Source organism: Coniophora puteana, assembly GCF_000271625.1.
Source record: "Coniophora puteana RWD-64-598 SS2 unplaced genomic scaffold CONPUscaffold_13, whole genome shotgun sequence".
NCBI lineage: Eukaryota > Fungi > Basidiomycota > Agaricomycetes > Boletales > Coniophoraceae > Coniophora > Coniophora puteana.
The window spans coordinates 1,388,412-1,403,956 of NW_006913065.1; the positions used below are offsets into that span (position 1 = coordinate 1,388,412).

Below are 15,545 nucleotides of genomic sequence, written 5' to 3' on the forward strand. Positions count from 1 at the left end.
AGGACGGACTGGTGATGGATCTACGGAGATTCGGCACGGGCGCTTGAGGAATAAAATGATAATAGGATTTGAAGAAATACTTGCTGAGTTTGATTTGGAAAAGGAAATTGGGAAACGTGCGGGTGGTCCCCCGTTTTGGAGATTGCTCAATCACATCGCTTTATACGCAGACCCTCTGCCCTCGCTTGTCATATCTCTTTTTCTGCTCTCCCAGATCCACTCTGCATGCCCTCCATCGTCAATCTCAAGTTCAAGGCATGACGATTCCATTTCCCCTCTCGTTCTTTGCTCAACAATCCTCCAACCACCAGGGGAACAAATCGTTTGTTGCTTTCAGCAATCTAAGCGACTCCGAGTCGCTCACAAAAACATGGAAGGTCTGCATATATGCGTCTCTCTCGTCGTCCTTTGCCTCTCATCTTCTTCCAGGTCTGCACTAAGGTAGCCAGCTACCTCGAGCAGGGCCAGCGCCTCGAGAACCTCTCTTGGCGCCTGTGGCACCTGCAGAACCTCATTGTCGACACCGACAACGCCAAGTCCAAACGGGAGTTCAAGAAGCTTTCCAAGGTCATGGGCGACAAGCTCGACAAGGAAAAAGGACGGTAAGCACTTCTTCGTCATCCCCATCATTCGCGAAGGACCCACATCGTCCCGCGCTATTTCAGGAGCATCGAAGAGCTCGGAGCTCCAGACTTCAAGCGCAACGCTTCTTCCGATCTCATCCGCCAGCGTGCCGCCGAGAAGGAGCGCAGTCGAGAGGCGTCTCAGAATGCCAAACCCGGCACCATCAAGCGCATGCAGTTCACCTTCTCCGTCGATCGACCCACACCCGCCGGTCCTGGCGTCGCCAGCATGCCTGACCTCAAGCCCTCGGCGGAGTTCAAGGACAACGCATCCAAGCGTGGTCGCCAGGCGGCCCGCGCACCTGCTCTCGAAGAGCAAACCTCGTCCCAGTCAGTGGGCGAGGACGACGCCTCGACTTTGCGCAGGCGCAAGGTCCCCAACTCTTCCTTCGAGCTGGCCCACCACCGGTTCCCTTCTTCTCTCTTCACCAGCGACTTCGGTCCCTCCTCCCTTCTCCATGCCGCTTCAACGCCCATGAGCACCGAGGGCGAAGACACCGGCTCTTCAGCGGACGGCCTCTCCGTCATGCGCCCCACCATCGAGCTCCCCCTTGATGAGCTCCTCAGCACCGTCGACACTTGCGACACCTCGCACCTGTGGCCGTTCAACTTCGGCGAGCAAAAGTCCGACCAGGACATCATCATGCACGATCACTCGCAGATGCATCACCACGTCGAGGTCCTCCAGCCTGTCTCCGTCATCCCCGAAGAGTCTCACATCTCCACCCCCGTCGCTGTCACCCATCCCGTCACTCGATCCGCTAAGGAGGGTAAAGCCTCCAAGCGGGGGTCGACACCAGGCAACCGTCCTTCGCTCACCGTCAAGACCTCGCCTGCCACTCGCTCATCTGGGCCCAGTGCCACTGCCACCAGCGTCAATCCGGCTGTTCTCCGAAACAACGCCGGTACCAACGGCAACTCTGCTCCTGGTGGGGTCAAGGCCGAGTGCGTGAACTGTGGTGCCACGCACACGCCTCTCTGGCGCCGGGGTCTCAATGACGAGCTCAACTGCAATGCATGTGGCTTGTACTGCAAACTCGTGAGTGCCATCTTTCCCATGCGATCGGCGCATTCGCTAAACGAGCCTGCTATAGCACAAGCGCCCGCGTCCTAAGACCATGCGGAGCAACCACGGCGAAGGTCGTACACAGGCCGCTCCTCGGCAGGAGACTGTTGACGTCGTCGGTGGGTACAAGGCTTCTCCGAGTATGACGCCCGTTCAAACTCGTGTAGCCTCCACTCCCGCAGGCACTGCCCAGTGCTACAACTGCCATACCACTGCTACTCCGCTCTGGCGGAAGGACGACGAGGGCAAGACGGTCTGCAACGCGTACGTTATCGCGTTGACGTGATTTGGGCCTTATGTGCTGACCTATTCCGATTGGAATCTTATTTTCGGAACTGATAGTTGTGGACTCTAGTGAGTTGGCTGACTGGCTTCTTCCTTTGGCAAGGCACTGACTATTTACCCCTTCCGCACTAGCTTCAAACTACACGGTTCTGCTCGTCCTATTTCCATGAAATCAGACGTCATACGCAAGCGTTCCCGTCATGACGCTCGGCGTGCCGGTCCGGACAATGCATCCGAGACACCCTCTGCTAGTCCAGGGGCTTCCCGTCGCCCGTCTCCCTCCGCAGAGCGCTCTCCTACCCTCGCTCCGGACTCGACTACGCAGCCGACGTACGAGTTCACTGAGGACCCAGAGATTCGCAACACCCAGTCCGAGCTCATGAACGCCCTCGGCTCTCCCAACTCCGGTGCCAACGGAGTCTTCTCCCAGGCGTTTGCGTCTGTTTTTAACCAGTTCCCTGGCCCGTATCACCCAGACCACCTCAATCAGACTTTCGCAAGCCCACCCACCGATGCACTGCCCTTCCAGAACGTCGAGGTCCTCGATTCTGATGACAACAACGAGCAGCGCACCACTAAGCGCCGACGCATGAGCACGGACTCTGCGTCCGAGCCGCCGTCGTCTGCTGTTTCTTATTCTTCATATAACGATTCTTATTCTTCGGCATCGCACTCGCGTTCCTCGTCGATGGACTTCCCCTTCTTTTCCTCGTACAACATCTTCCGCGGCTCTGGCAATACGTTCTGGCACCCGCCCATGCTCTCGACGGCGGACCGTTCCCCGCCGTTCGTCCACCCTCCCATGCTTCCCGCGGACGAGTCGCCGATGGACTTCCTCCACCCGCCCATGCTCCCCGCTGACGAAGAGAACCTATTTTCGAGCTTCCTCCACCCACACCCGCCTATGCCTTGCCATGACGAGAACGGTAACAGCAACAACGGTGGCGGCCATGGCGACTACGGGAACGCCGCGAGCCAGGCGGAGTTTTACGACGCCGCTGCTATGCAGACTTATTGAACACGCGCATACGGACTTTCACCATTTCATCATTGAATCCATTGCATCCCATCATCGCTGTCACTTCTTTTATTCCATCTCACTTATTTGCTCCCATCCCATTGTTCATCCACTGGTCTCCTCCGGTATCGTCTCGCCTCGTGTTTCTCCCCTCTCCACTGTAGCTCGTCATTATCACGTCCCACGACTCCACCACGTTCCACGCTTTCTTCACGCCCTTTATCATCGGATTCCTGATAGAAGCACCCGCGTTCTGTAGCATCGTCCGCCTTTCCTCCCCTCTTCTTCTTCCGTTTATCTTCCTTTCACCGAGCATATATATTTTTCGGTTGGTAAGTATGTACAAGTACCTAACTTAGGTGTACGTACTGTACGGCGTGCACCCCACGCACGCTCATCGCGCTCTCCGCCCGCTCCCGAGGTCGCCGACACATGCTCGTCGCTCGGCCATGCACACCCGGCATATTCTCTTCCTTGCTCCCTTATTTCCCTATCACGTTTATTCCGTTGTCACACCACCTTGCTGCGAAGGGCTTCGCGTCTTAAGCCCCCCAATATCATTATTTGGTTTTGCTTCACTTAACAATACCTTGCTTTGCCTTTGCATCTATCATTCTGCTGTTCGAAATGGACTGGGATGGACGTTGTCGTTGCCATTGTCATCTGTCATCTGTCATTTGCATCATCGTTCACTTGTTTGCATGCCTTGAGGTCGGACTTTTGCTGTGCTGTGCTTGCTGTACTTGGTTGCATCGGACTCGCTGCTCGCATCTTTTCATATCGGCACGTACTTGTACTGTAGTTCAATGTATGTATGTCTGTAGGGCTACGCTGGTCGGTCCTGACTTGTAATGCTATACATGAATTGTATTGAACGCGTGTGTTGCATCTTGCAGTGGGGGTTCTGATCTGATGCTCGACCTTCTGATGCCGGCTTCGTTTAGCTTTCTCGTGCAGGACTTCAAAGTGCTGACTATACCCGAGCTCAACCCCGACCGTGTAGTCCCACAAGCGCCGGCTTGAGCGGATGCAAAGTCAGTGCCGACGCCACGTCAAATGCGATGACCAAGGTACCAATGACACCGATCGTGCACAATGTTGCGCACCTGTTATCGGTGGGATGGGTTGCAAGCCCGACTTCAGGTTCCAGCGTGGACACTCGAACGTTCGTAAGTACAAGGACTGAGATAAGATAAGATGTACCTCCGGACAGCGCGCGCTGGGACTCGGACTCAGACAGCTACAGTAACTCCGTCTTGACCATAACAGTCTTTATGCAGTGCAAGCGCTTTATGTCTTTGGCAAGTCTTTTGGAGCCGATCTTCAATTATACTTGGTAAAGAAAGAGTTAAGGCGTTCTAAGTGCACATATACAAGATATCGTAACACCGGAGCTTAAATTCAAGATTTTGTGGCGCCCAGTATGACCCTTCGCCATCAAGGGGCATTATCATGTCGTGCCAATGGTTGTGTAGTACAAGAGGAAAGGTCGCTGAATCAGGCAGGTACTTTCATGCTCGGGCGCGTTAGCAACTGCTTCAACTTTAGCGCATGTCGCATATGTGACACTGAGCCAGCGTGTGGGTACAGGCTGACCTGTGTATGCACCATTAGCAAGAGCGTCGGCGTAGCCGGTGTTGATCTTGGTGGCACTTAGTGTCAAAGAGTGGAATCGACGGTCATAAAGTAGTTTCAGCTGCATTACAGTGCATAATTTGCCAAGAGCTTCCACTTCGTCTTGGACGTTGCATCCTCAGTTGACTTGGGCATAGGTCAGACATCTGGAGTAAATAGCGAGCTAACTGTGATTGAAGATCCGGAAGCAAAGCTAACGGGAACGAGCGTGCGGCGCGCCCTGACCATACCACTTACGAAGCCGCCGGGGGGCAGGTTTTCTTTTCTGATCAATTTACTCCCGGTCGTCATCCATACAAAATCAGAGTCCCTAGCTGGACCATACCGGGCAGATGATCGGTCGCTGAGGCTACGTACACCCTTTGCTTCGGGACAATATTAACGAAAGAAGGTAACTCTCTGGGAGATTCTTCTAGTCCCGCAGCTTCAAAAAACCTGTCAGGCGGATGATTGCCTCGCGCACGCGCGGACGCTCTGGCGTTGTCCTCTGACAGGGCGGCAGGGATTGACAGGGGCACATATGGCCTTGTAAGGCAGGAGCGGCCCCGAGGTGTGCTGCGAGCGCTAAGCGGTGGAGGCAGAGTGGCGAAAAGCACAACCAAGTTGGGTAAAGCATTCAGAAGAAGTACTTCGAGTGACAAGAGGTGTCAAGCGGGCCTGAGACAAGACGAGAGCAATATGCGAGGAGAAAGTACTAGCTGGGAGCGGGAATTACCGCCTGTTGACCTGTCGGCCTGCCAAGACGCACGTCAAGGCGCGGTATAGCCACTGATAATGAAGGAAAAGTCTGATTGCGATGTTCCTTCCGGGGATAATAGCGGGGTCAGGCGGGCATATGTGAGCGCTTCGTCGTGATCTCTTGATCAGCGAGGAAGGCGGACGCAGATAAGCAGAATGATCAGCTGACACTGTCCAGCGTAGCGCTAGGATCTTTAGAAAAGAATCCACGCAGTAGGTGAAAAGCACGACGTGGAGGCGTGGGGTGGCGTCACAAGCCAAGAAGCCGGAAATAATGCTATTGAGATGTGAAGAGCTTGGTGAAGAGTAGACCGAAGGCGTAGTCTTCTGATGGTCGGGTTGCTGGCATCATATTTCTTGCAATTGAGTAGGTTTGGCGATGGTGCATGGTGTAGTATAACTTCCAAGCTCTCGAGAACCCACAGCAGACCACGTTCTCATACCAGAATCACAGAGACGATGTGACCTTGTGTATCTCGTAGACGAACTTGAGAGATTCTCGCCCTCGTAGGTTCGGTTCGTGGCTAGATATGATAGTTTGGGGATCCCAGGAAAGCGTAATAGAAGGCACCCTATGAGTTGCCATAGTACTTACTACTAAGGCAAGCCGTAAACTTCTGACTTCTTTAAAAATTTGAGGATTGTCTTTCTCGCATAGTCAGTCGCTTAATCGCTAGCATTTGGAGGACTGACTAGTAACGTGACTTCTACTAGACTATGGGGAGATAAATGCAAATTTCTGCGCATTTTAACACAACTACCATGGTAATTAGTATCAATTCGCGTACACGGAGATAACTTCTTGGTCAAAATCCTTGAATGGATCGAATTTGGTCTACCTCGGGGTTATGAATGGTTCAGCGGTTTTATCGCAGTGCTCTCCCTTCTAAGATGTTTGTACTCCCATCGGACTTTCTTTAGCGGGACTCAACTTAACATCGTTGCATGTGTTACGGGTTCTTGGAGATAAGAACGTCCATATGAACACGGATCACTTCGAGTATAGACTATGGAGCTCGATCTTTGCTGCAGCATGATACTTGAATGCTCGGTGGGTACACCCATCCCTACTTGCCAAGGTGTGTTCGGAACGTTTGGAATCCATTGATAGTCCATTTACACCCGGACCTGTTATCAGAATCTGACAGAAGCCGGAGTGTCCATTGCTGTCCACTGTCTGAGGCTCGGAAAGTTCCGTGGGCCAACGTGCGCGAACGCGCGAGGCTACAACGGTTTATTGCTGCGGCAATGATGTACTTACTCTATTCTACCGCAAGATCCATACGCGGTCGTCTGCTTCTATCAGGACAGCTTCCATTATATTAGAATTCAATTAATAAACTGACAAGCGGAGCACATGCGAAGAACAAGGCGGGAGCCTTTCACGTTTTCAGTTAGAAATCCAACTCCACAAAACGTTGCTCGAAGGTACATCCTGAGCGCATGATTTCACGGAACGAACACAAATCAAGAAAACACATGAACCTGAAACATGAGGCATGATGCGTCATGCGTCATGCTCTGCTCATCTCACCCGTAAAACTTAATCATGAGTGTACGACGCCATTCTTCTAGATTTAACGGCATCAAACCCTCGAATCTAGTGGACCAAGAACGCCGACATTTGTAGAATGAAGTGCCTGGGCTGGAGTAAAAACTCTTGTCCCTATTTATTGCGGGTTCCTGTAGGATGCGTATGGCAAGGATCATTGACGGAAACTTGTCAGCAATGGCTCTAGACTACGTCCATCCTCGTCAAGGGGCAATAAACTGAGACTGGCGTAATCATATGCGCACGTTTTCACCGGCGCAACCATTCAATATTCCCACAGTAAAAAGCAATTGGAGACTTCGTTAATTTGTTCTGGAATGTGCGATTCAGAGCCAGAGTTTGAAGTAAATACCTGGAGTCCAAATCATTGAGCACGCGTTTGATACTGTTCGAGACAGATTTAGTTCTCGAGCAAAAGCAAAGAGATGAACGGGAGAAAACATAGCGGAGCATTAATCGCGGGCCTCCGGAACGGAACACAGTCGCACGTGGCAAATATCGAAACTAAACTCTCCGTTCCGAACAGCCGACGTCAGTGGGCAATGCCGAATGCCACCGGGGCGACAAGGAAAGCCCTTACATAGTCTACCTGGTGTGTCCGGTTTTCTGCGCTGTCCAACCTGGTCCATCACACACTTGTACTCGAGGTTTGAACATATAGAGTCGAGCTAGAATACGATCATTTGTAGCTGGATGAAAGGACAAGAGAGTTGACAAGATTAATTCAAGTCTGTTCATTCAAGTTGAGTACTGTACTTTTTCGACCAAAAGTTCGCGAGGTGGCGTGGAAATATGACTACCAAATACAGCGTGTCCCGCTTTTTAGTTCGCTGGTGTTGGTGGTGCGGGACATAAGTTCGGTTCGAGTTTTTTTAATAGGAAAATGAGTGGGTGGTGGATATCGTCGCCTCATTCTGTGCGCTATGGTGTATTAATGAGCTGCTGGGATGACTGTATTGGTTGTCCACAAGTGAAATATTGATGCCCATTTAGCCCCTATTTACAACATGTCCCTCATTTTAGTTCGTGGGCTCTACTGAAGCGGGACAAACCGACCAAAAGTTCGCGGTGCTGGTCCGAATGGGACACGGGACGAACTTTTGGTCGAAAAAGTACAGTATGTGAACTCAAAATTTATGACCGAACGGAGTAAATAAAGATTTGCGCTGCGGCTGCCGATAACATGTGCCCATGGTTTCGCTATGAAATGGTGTTATGGACCTAAATTTTGACAATCATCATTATGCGGTCTCTTGCACAGCAGACTATTTCATGGCGCCTCATCCAGCACCCGAAAGCGCCGAATTCAGAGGCTCCGGCGTGGCACAAACGAAACAGCGAAAATGTAGGAAAGGAAGTGCGGCACAGGAAAAGCAGGAAAACTCGTCCCGAAGAGCCGAAACCCCTCTGCCCAGGGCGAAGGGATAAACGTCAAAAGCCAAAAACATGCGGTGCGCTCTCATGTGTCGCGACCCGTCGCGATGTCATGTCAACGTTCATCGACTCGCTAATGCGTTAAATGGTAAAAATGCATCTCCTCGGGGGAGTCAAAATCTCGGCACCGCTTGTACCAATACTCAGGCGCCAATCTAAATCTAAGCGAGCGCAACCACTCCTCCTCGCTCACAGTCCAGATAATTGACAATCATAAATCCAATAAATTCTACACTCCGCTTGCCATAGGTTGCAACGCCGCTCGCAGAAACGCTCTCCTTTCGTCGGGTCGTTCGGGTGATGCCCCGGTCGGAGTGTCAGCTGACGGATACCAGTGGTTCCTGTCGATTCTTTACCCCGTCCAGCGAACCCGCGAGCCCTTGTAAAACCCGTGTGCCGACGAGCAACAGCGCGTAAGCCGACAAAGTAGATCTCGATCATATGTCAAACCGTCAATCTGAGCGTTGATCTCGCACATTTCGTTGTACTCTAGGCAATCTCGACTCTCGGATCTCAAGGAACTTCCGCAGCCTGCAGCCTCCTGCAGTAAGCTGCAGTAGCATGCAAATTTAAAGATTGGAATTTAACAAGATCGAAGCTGCGTCATACTCATGATCTTCAGGCACCCACGCTGACTTATGGGGGCCGTTTGTTTCCTGTATCGCGTTGCTAGAGATACCTACTAGAACTATTAAAGAATGAGTTTCTCTTCGTACATGAGATGTCTGCCTGGCCTGAAGGACGCGTAAGAAGATTCGCTGCTTGCCATCACTCTGGATGTCGGTTCATGGCGTTGGCTCGTGCCTTTGGTCGCGAATTCCACGTTCGAAACAAAATGAATGATACAAGGCTTCTCGCTCAGGCTTAATTACAATTTCAAAATAAGTTACTATGCGGCTAATGATGCGCATACGCAACTCTTTATCAAACAGGTCAATAGAAAAGTGGAATGCAGCCATTAAATGGTAGATGCATGGGTAAGCGCCGCGAATTACGACGTCGACCGTTGGAAGGACATTGGGACGAGCATGTAAGTCAAAGTGTCGAGACTATCAAAAGATTGAGGGCGAGCTGAATCACTGTACGACCAACACAAACAAGGTCAAAAGGCTGGGGCGTCGGTCATGGCCGATGTTCTTATAGTGCAATCCAAGATGCGTGAAGCATGTGGCTGTGTCATATTCATAACATGGTGCATTGTGGTGGACACATGATAGTAGTGCGAGAAGACAAAGGAAACGTAATGCAAACAAACACCGTACGTAATGAGACAATCATACAACTGTGCCGGCGTTGGAGGCGATACGTGGCCAGAGGTCGGCCTACATTGTGGATGAGCATAATGGACGAACAAGCGGAGATGGAGAAACATACACATTCTTTTGCGACGGGGCCAGTGATGGCTGAGCCCTTCATTTCACCCTTAGGGTTGACAATGACACCGGCGTTGTCCTTATGAGACAGGCGAGGTTAGTGCGTGCCATGCGTGACCAGAGGACCAGAGTTCACGAACCTCGAAGTAGAGGAAGACACCGTCCTTCCGGCGCCATGCTTTCCGCTGGCGAACGACGACGACGGGCATGGCTGTGAAGAAATCGCATGAGCAAACGTCCTATAATCGGATTCCCGCTCTGACGGAGGCTACTGCCTCACGCGCGAGAGATTTGGGATGTACGAGACTGGGGTTCAAGGGAGGGTGGAATCGCTCACTTTTCTTCCTCAACTCAGGCTTTCCCTTCTTAACGGATGCGACGACCATGTCACCGACACCAGCATCGGGAAGCCTGTTCAGGCGGGCGCCAAAGCCGTAAGGCTCGATGATGAAGAGCGATTTGGCACCGCTGTTGTCGGCGCAGTTGAGGACGGCGCCGGTCGGCAGACCGAGCGTCATGCGGTACTTGTTACCGGCGGAGGCTAGTAGTCGCGGGAGTCGTACGAGTCGTCAGTATGCGAGATATAAGATTTGCCATCGTGATGTAGAAATGAACGAAATCGCAGAGCGAGCGAGAGGAGCAGATATGAGCAACGAAGGGCCAGCAGAGAGTAGCGACAATCAGCGAGAAATCGACGTTGAGACCGGCGAGAACGACATACCGACTTTGGCCATTATGAAGGCGGGTCTTGAGGAGCTTGCGGGGCGTGCACGATGCCTACAGGCCCTTACACAGAGTTTCCGTGCCGATGCTCGGCATCAGCCCCCTATACAGTACACGGAACTTGCCGAAGGACCTGTGCAGTTTCACGTGACGTAGAGGACGTTTCGTGCAAGGCCCCTGTCTCCTTGTTTAACTCAGACTGTAACTTGCTTCCACCTCGCGACCTCCTCGGATGGAGATACAGGACTGGACATCGACATAAATCTTCACCTTAGGCTTTTGAGTCGCTGTTGATTAATTTTGTATCAAAGTGGGCCATACACTGGCCCTTAGTACAGGCGCTTAAGCTTCTTGCGCTCAGGGTACCCGAAAGTGTCCGAGTGGGCTCAAATACAAGAAAGTACAAGGTATCCGTGGCCGAAAGGATCCTGATACGCAACCGATACGACAAGCCTGACCGTGGTTATGGAAAGAACCGTTGATGGTTTGTCCTTGAGCCCTGTTTTACTGATGCATGTCTTACGAGTCGTCGCAGGTATGAAGCACACTCCTACGAGAAGCACCGCAGACTGTTGGAAAAGGCTCTCAGAGGAGTGCGCCCAGGGTGCCATCTATGATTCTTACGAGCGACAGCCACACTGCAAGTGCCTCGAAGGAACGCGAGTAGACATTCTTCGGTCACTCAGAACTATGGCCCTGCATGACAGAGATCACAAGATAGTGTGGATCTCAGGGGACCCTGGTTCGGGCAAGTCCACGCTGGTGCATACGCTCGCCGATGAACTCTGGCAAAGGGATACAGATTCATTAGTAGGAACATTCTTCTTCTCTCGCGAGGACCTAAAGCGCAGCACGTTCGACCGCGTTTTCCTTACTTTAGCGTACCAGCTAGGGCTACGGCACCCTCGCGCTCAATCCACCATAACGAAGGCTATTTCTGACGATCCAGCGCTTCTTTCTTCAGAGAAGTCCCACTCTGATCAGCTAGACAAGCTTGTCACTCAGCCCCTTCAAGTCTTGGCACAATCAGTATGGAAGGGGAAAGATGACATGTCTATTATCCTTGATTCCCTGGAAGACGGGACGACCAGGGGAATACATTTCATCAAGCCATTTCTCTCCACCCTTTCATATATACTACTCCATCCGAAGCTGTCTATTCGCACTACCATCATTACTAGCCGACCATGGCCACAAGTAAAAGCAGCAATATATGGTCACGAACTGGCAGACCTTGTAAAAATCGTTCCACTAGAAGTGCAAAACTCACGAGAAGATGTCAATCGCTTCCTGCGTCACTCCTTTGATCAAATGTGCACTGCCAACGATCTCTCACTTCTCCATCCAAAACCGTGGCCTCCAGAGAGCTACTTCAAAATGATCTCAGAGCTCGTCGGCGGGCGATTTGGTTTTGTGGTCAATATACTCTCACAGATTGAGCAGGATCAGCCATACGAGCGACTCCCTCTCGCGAGTACTGCATCTAGTGGTATAGATCAAGCCTGGAGCAACATCGAGTACATGTATACGTCTTTCATTGACGACATGGGCACCTCTAGCAGTAGACTGCAACTGCAAGGATCTCCGGGCGGATCTCGTACGCCAAATAGATCGGCACAGTATTCCTCCAACATTGTGGCATCTCCACGCATTCATGACTCTCGAAGTCATAGTGCCCTATCAGCACCTCGTTTATGGGATAAAAGAACTGCTAGTCTCGGAGGATCTATCTCACGTGTAGAGTCTATCATGGAAGGCTCTCTAACACCAGAAGAGGCGGTCACCGCCGCAAAGTTGGATATGGTCCGGAGAGGCATCAGCGCCGCAGCAAACGCAGTTTCGAGATTACCAACAATTTATCCCTATCCCACCGACATATATATATATCATAGAAGCGGCCCAGGATTTGCACGAGAGGATTGTTATACCACGTCTCAGTTCAACAAGTCGCGAATCTCTCGGCGAAATTAGAGCATCCATCACTAGTTTGCAGAAACGTATCGATGATATGGAGTTATCGAGTCGCTCGGAAGTGCGGAGTCCCTCGACTAGCTCGAGGCTCTCGTTGTCAATGGCGAGATTCAGATCAAAGGGGAAGGGATCATGTCAGAAAAAGACAGAAGAACAATGAACAAAAAGGCTTATCCCGGTTACTTAATATAATGCTATCCTCCTTGCCGACTTCCATCATGTCACGCTCGAAGTCCGGTAAGCAGCATCCAACTGGAAGTACATATCGAGTTAAGAAGAATATATACAACCGCAAGAAAAGCATACAATACAAGACCAAATACCCAAAATTTCGAGCTCATGGAATGTCCTAAACGTCTCGCCTGATTGTATCGATCAACAGGTGGTGGCACCATCGACGGAGGGGAGCCGTCGACCCCATTCTCCGCTGGTGCCACTTCTGAAAGCGTCGCAAAACCTACCGCTGGAGGTTCGTACCTGAAAATTGCGTACACATTTTTCTATGGCGAAATCGCTCGTTAGACTGAAAACGTAGAAGAAGCAATAATATGCACCAAAAACACATCCCCTATAATCCAAGCCGTAAGTTGATCGCTGCTCTGGGGTGCAAAGGCACCAGTGCACTGTCCGGGGTTGGGGTTGTCAGTCAGCCACCGAAAGTGTGTACTGCTGATAGGCCAGCTGACACCGCCGAATGACAGGCTAATGTCCACGGATACGTCGCAGGCTGATTTTGGTAGTACGACCATGTCGTATAATTAAGTGGTGTAGAGGGTAAAATGGGATGAGAACGTACGGTATTGGTAATAGCCTTGAAGTCCTCCACTCTGTATTAGCTGGGATCCGGGTATATTCGCGTACACGTTAGCGACGACGTTCGCTGGGCCGTAAATAAGTTCTGTTCCTGAGTCTATCATGGCGTTCGCGGAGGAGCCTGCTGGCACAGCGACAGATTGGCCTTGAACCGTTATCTCTGATACGTTAACGTCGTGTGTCATTTACTATAGCTGTACGAAGTAACACTGAACACTGACCAGTTAAATCAATAACCCATGGGGGATAAGTAGTCAAGTTATGGTACTCGATGGCACCTGTGTATAAACTGGAGTTTGTATATCCTAGTTACCACCAGTGTATTTCATTATCATCGCGGCAAAGAGCGCAGAGAAAAGTCCACCCAGTAAAAACTCACCCAAAGTCAGTGATCCACCGGGCTCTGCATCAGATGCGCCTGAGACATTGCTGAACCTACGTTCCAAAAATAGTATGCAATAATTTCCATTGCAATCGTTTAAACCCCTACCGTGTGATATGGAGTGCCATTAGCGGTTCATCCCACTGTCCCGCTTTAACAAGTGTAAACCAAAATGGCGTGGTTTTACCATTTGGCCACGAAAATCCTATCAGTCCCTGAGTCGAATTTGATGTGAGACTACCCGTCTGATTCTCAAATGAGATTACACCTAAAGACTATCGGTATCAATCATCATGGTCTAGTCCGCTCGACGGCATCAGTACGAAGAACAGGCATGCTTACCAAACTCTTGATTCGGGATGGAAAAATCACCCATCTGCACGACGTCCGAGACGAGGGAACCTACGAAGTAACCGGTCCCGTAAGATTCATTGAAACTATTGCTTAGGAGTTCGGATGTAGAGGATGAAGAAGCGTTGTATCCATGACCAGGATTACATTTCGAATAGCTTGATGATGGCACCCAGAGATCACTGCCACAGGACCGGATGGATTGGTTATGCACAGCCAAATATGGTGGCTATCGCGCACTCACGAAGACCCTGTGTCAATGACAACCTCGACGTCTATAGGTGGTGTCCCAACTGCAACTACGCCAAAGTAACTGCACACTTGTCAATTTTCGTCCTTGAACAGAGTGGATAACGTACGCAGTATCGTGCATCGCATCCCCTAACCTGGATGGAGTGGAATGTAATGAGTCAGGAAGGTTGTGGGTGTGCGTAAAGACGACTTACGACATTGAGCCGTTCGCCCTTTTGAATCGCAAGCTTGAAGCTGTCTCCGGGGCTGGTTTGACGCCTGGTCGGGACGAAACCTTCCTCTTCTTCAGTGCAACGGACTGGCACGCCGTACTGGATGCGGTGAACATGCCAGTCACACAGAGTACGAGAAAGGACAACTTGAGCAGGGGGCGCTTCATAATGCGTAGGGAAAGGAACAGCCGCAACTCTCCTTGACCGAGTGGTCCAACAGTCTCTTAAATACAAGCCGTCAAAACAGGAATAGTATCTTCATTCTCAGGCGAGGCTCTGAGCATTCGGTGACCAGCTCCAATATTAGTGTAGGCGCCTCACTGATGCGGCGAAATATGTTTGTGAATTGAATGTCGCATGATGGAGATTCAAGCTATGCATGATGCAAAGGCAAGATGCGTGATGGGGTCTTGGGTCTGGTCTAGGTAGACGACATTGGAGGAGGTATTGATTGTGAGAAGCTGAAACGTGTCCGAGTCTGTACTTCCCACGATATGCTCTATCTGTATTCAACAGGAGAACGAGTTATGACCCCACTAGTCCAGTAAACGGCCTCTTGAAGTACGCATCGGAAAGTAATTATCAGCATACCACGTCCGATCTCGCAATCCACATTGTCGTACTGATAGTATATGGTTATGCCTCAATAGAGGATAATTGGATTGATGTAAAATAAATAAATAAATAAAAATGGGCACGAACAAGCGAGCCGCGTCGGGCTATGGATCCGATGGTCGGATAGGACCGAAGTGTGGTTTACCTCGCGTCGGGTTCGGAGTCCAGACACCTCGATACCATTTCTTTGGCAACTGGTTCGAATCCCTTCCTCAGGAACACAGGGGAACTCCAGCTTGCTGACCTTTGCCGACACACGGTGTCCTCAGGGAATGCCACCTTGGAAGTACCTTACTTTGCCGTGCATCAGCTTGGGGGCAGTTTCGCATAACTCATCGGAATTAGCCAGTCACGGTATTCCCCCCAGGCGAAACAAGCTCAGTCAGGCTGCCAGTAGGTGAGAGCAGTAGGTCGGCAGTAGTTCATGGGGATAAGTGCTCTAAAGATATAACTATGCGCATTGAGACTGGTCTCTGTAGGCGCTTGCTTACCTTTACTGTGA

At 50.9% G+C, this 15,545-nt stretch overlaps 4 protein-coding genes across 4 annotated transcripts; 2 read left to right on the plus strand and 2 right to left on the minus strand.

Annotated features, from left to right (window-relative positions):
• The first annotated feature begins 219 nt into the window (after positions 1-219).
• On the plus strand, positions 220-3,506 carry CONPUDRAFT_110709 (uncharacterized protein). The gene is made up of 6 exons (XM_007775068.1): positions 220-377; positions 430-602; positions 666-1,662; positions 1,718-1,953; positions 2,032-2,043; positions 2,107-3,506. Exons 1-6 carry the CDS (start codon positions 258-260, stop codon positions 2,990-2,992), a joined length of 2,424 nt encoding a protein of 807 aa, XP_007773258.1. The 5' UTR covers positions 220-257; the 3' UTR covers positions 2,993-3,506.
• A 5,955-nt stretch (positions 3,507-9,461) lies between these two features.
• Positions 9,462-10,505, minus strand: CONPUDRAFT_110712 (ribosomal protein L17). Its single transcript, XM_007775069.1, has 5 exons — positions 10,446-10,505; positions 10,062-10,265; positions 9,865-9,935; positions 9,726-9,803; positions 9,462-9,673 (listed from the first exon to the last, which is right to left on the minus strand). Exons 1-5 carry the CDS (start codon positions 10,456-10,458, stop codon positions 9,626-9,628), a joined length of 414 nt encoding a protein of 137 aa, XP_007773259.1. The 5' UTR covers positions 10,459-10,505; the 3' UTR covers positions 9,462-9,625.
• Positions 10,506-10,984: 479 nt separating this feature from the next.
• On the plus strand, positions 10,985-11,455 carry CONPUDRAFT_63119 (uncharacterized protein; the record flags this gene model as incomplete). The annotated part of the gene is made up of 1 exon (XM_007774670.1): positions 10,985-11,455. A coding segment is annotated over one exon (471 nt), but the record flags the coding sequence as incomplete, so codon positions are not given.
• Positions 11,456-12,639: 1,184 nt separating this feature from the next.
• CONPUDRAFT_63097 (acid protease) lies at positions 12,640-14,279 on the minus strand (the record flags this gene model as incomplete). The annotated part of the gene is made up of 8 exons (XM_007774667.1): positions 12,640-12,918; positions 12,973-13,145; positions 13,215-13,391; positions 13,453-13,536; positions 13,611-13,666; positions 13,722-13,881; positions 13,956-14,146; positions 14,209-14,279. Coding segments are annotated over 8 exons (1,191 nt in total), but the record flags the coding sequence as incomplete, so codon positions are not given.
• Between the last annotated feature and the right edge of the window lie 1,266 nt (positions 14,280-15,545).

Coding starts and splice junctions, on each gene's coding strand:
- CONPUDRAFT_110712 (XM_007775069.1), bottom strand. Junction 9,936..10,061: donor GCCTGAGTTGAGGAAGAAAA/GTGAGCGATTCC, acceptor ATTTCTTCACAG/CCATGCCCGTCGTCGTCGTT. Junction 9,674..9,725: donor GCCCCGTCGCAAAAGAATGT/GTATGTTTCTCC, acceptor TCCACAATGTAG/GCCGACCTCTGGCCACGTAT.
- CONPUDRAFT_110709 (XM_007775068.1), top strand. CDS start 258: ATGACGATTCCATTTCCCCTCTCGTTCTTTGCTCAACAATCCTCCAAC. Junction 378..429: donor CGCTCACAAAAACATGGAAG/GTCTGCATATAT, acceptor ATCTTCTTCCAG/GTCTGCACTAAGGTAGCCAG. Junction 1,663..1,717: donor GTGGCTTGTACTGCAAACTC/GTGAGTGCCATC, acceptor AGCCTGCTATAG/CACAAGCGCCCGCGTCCTAA.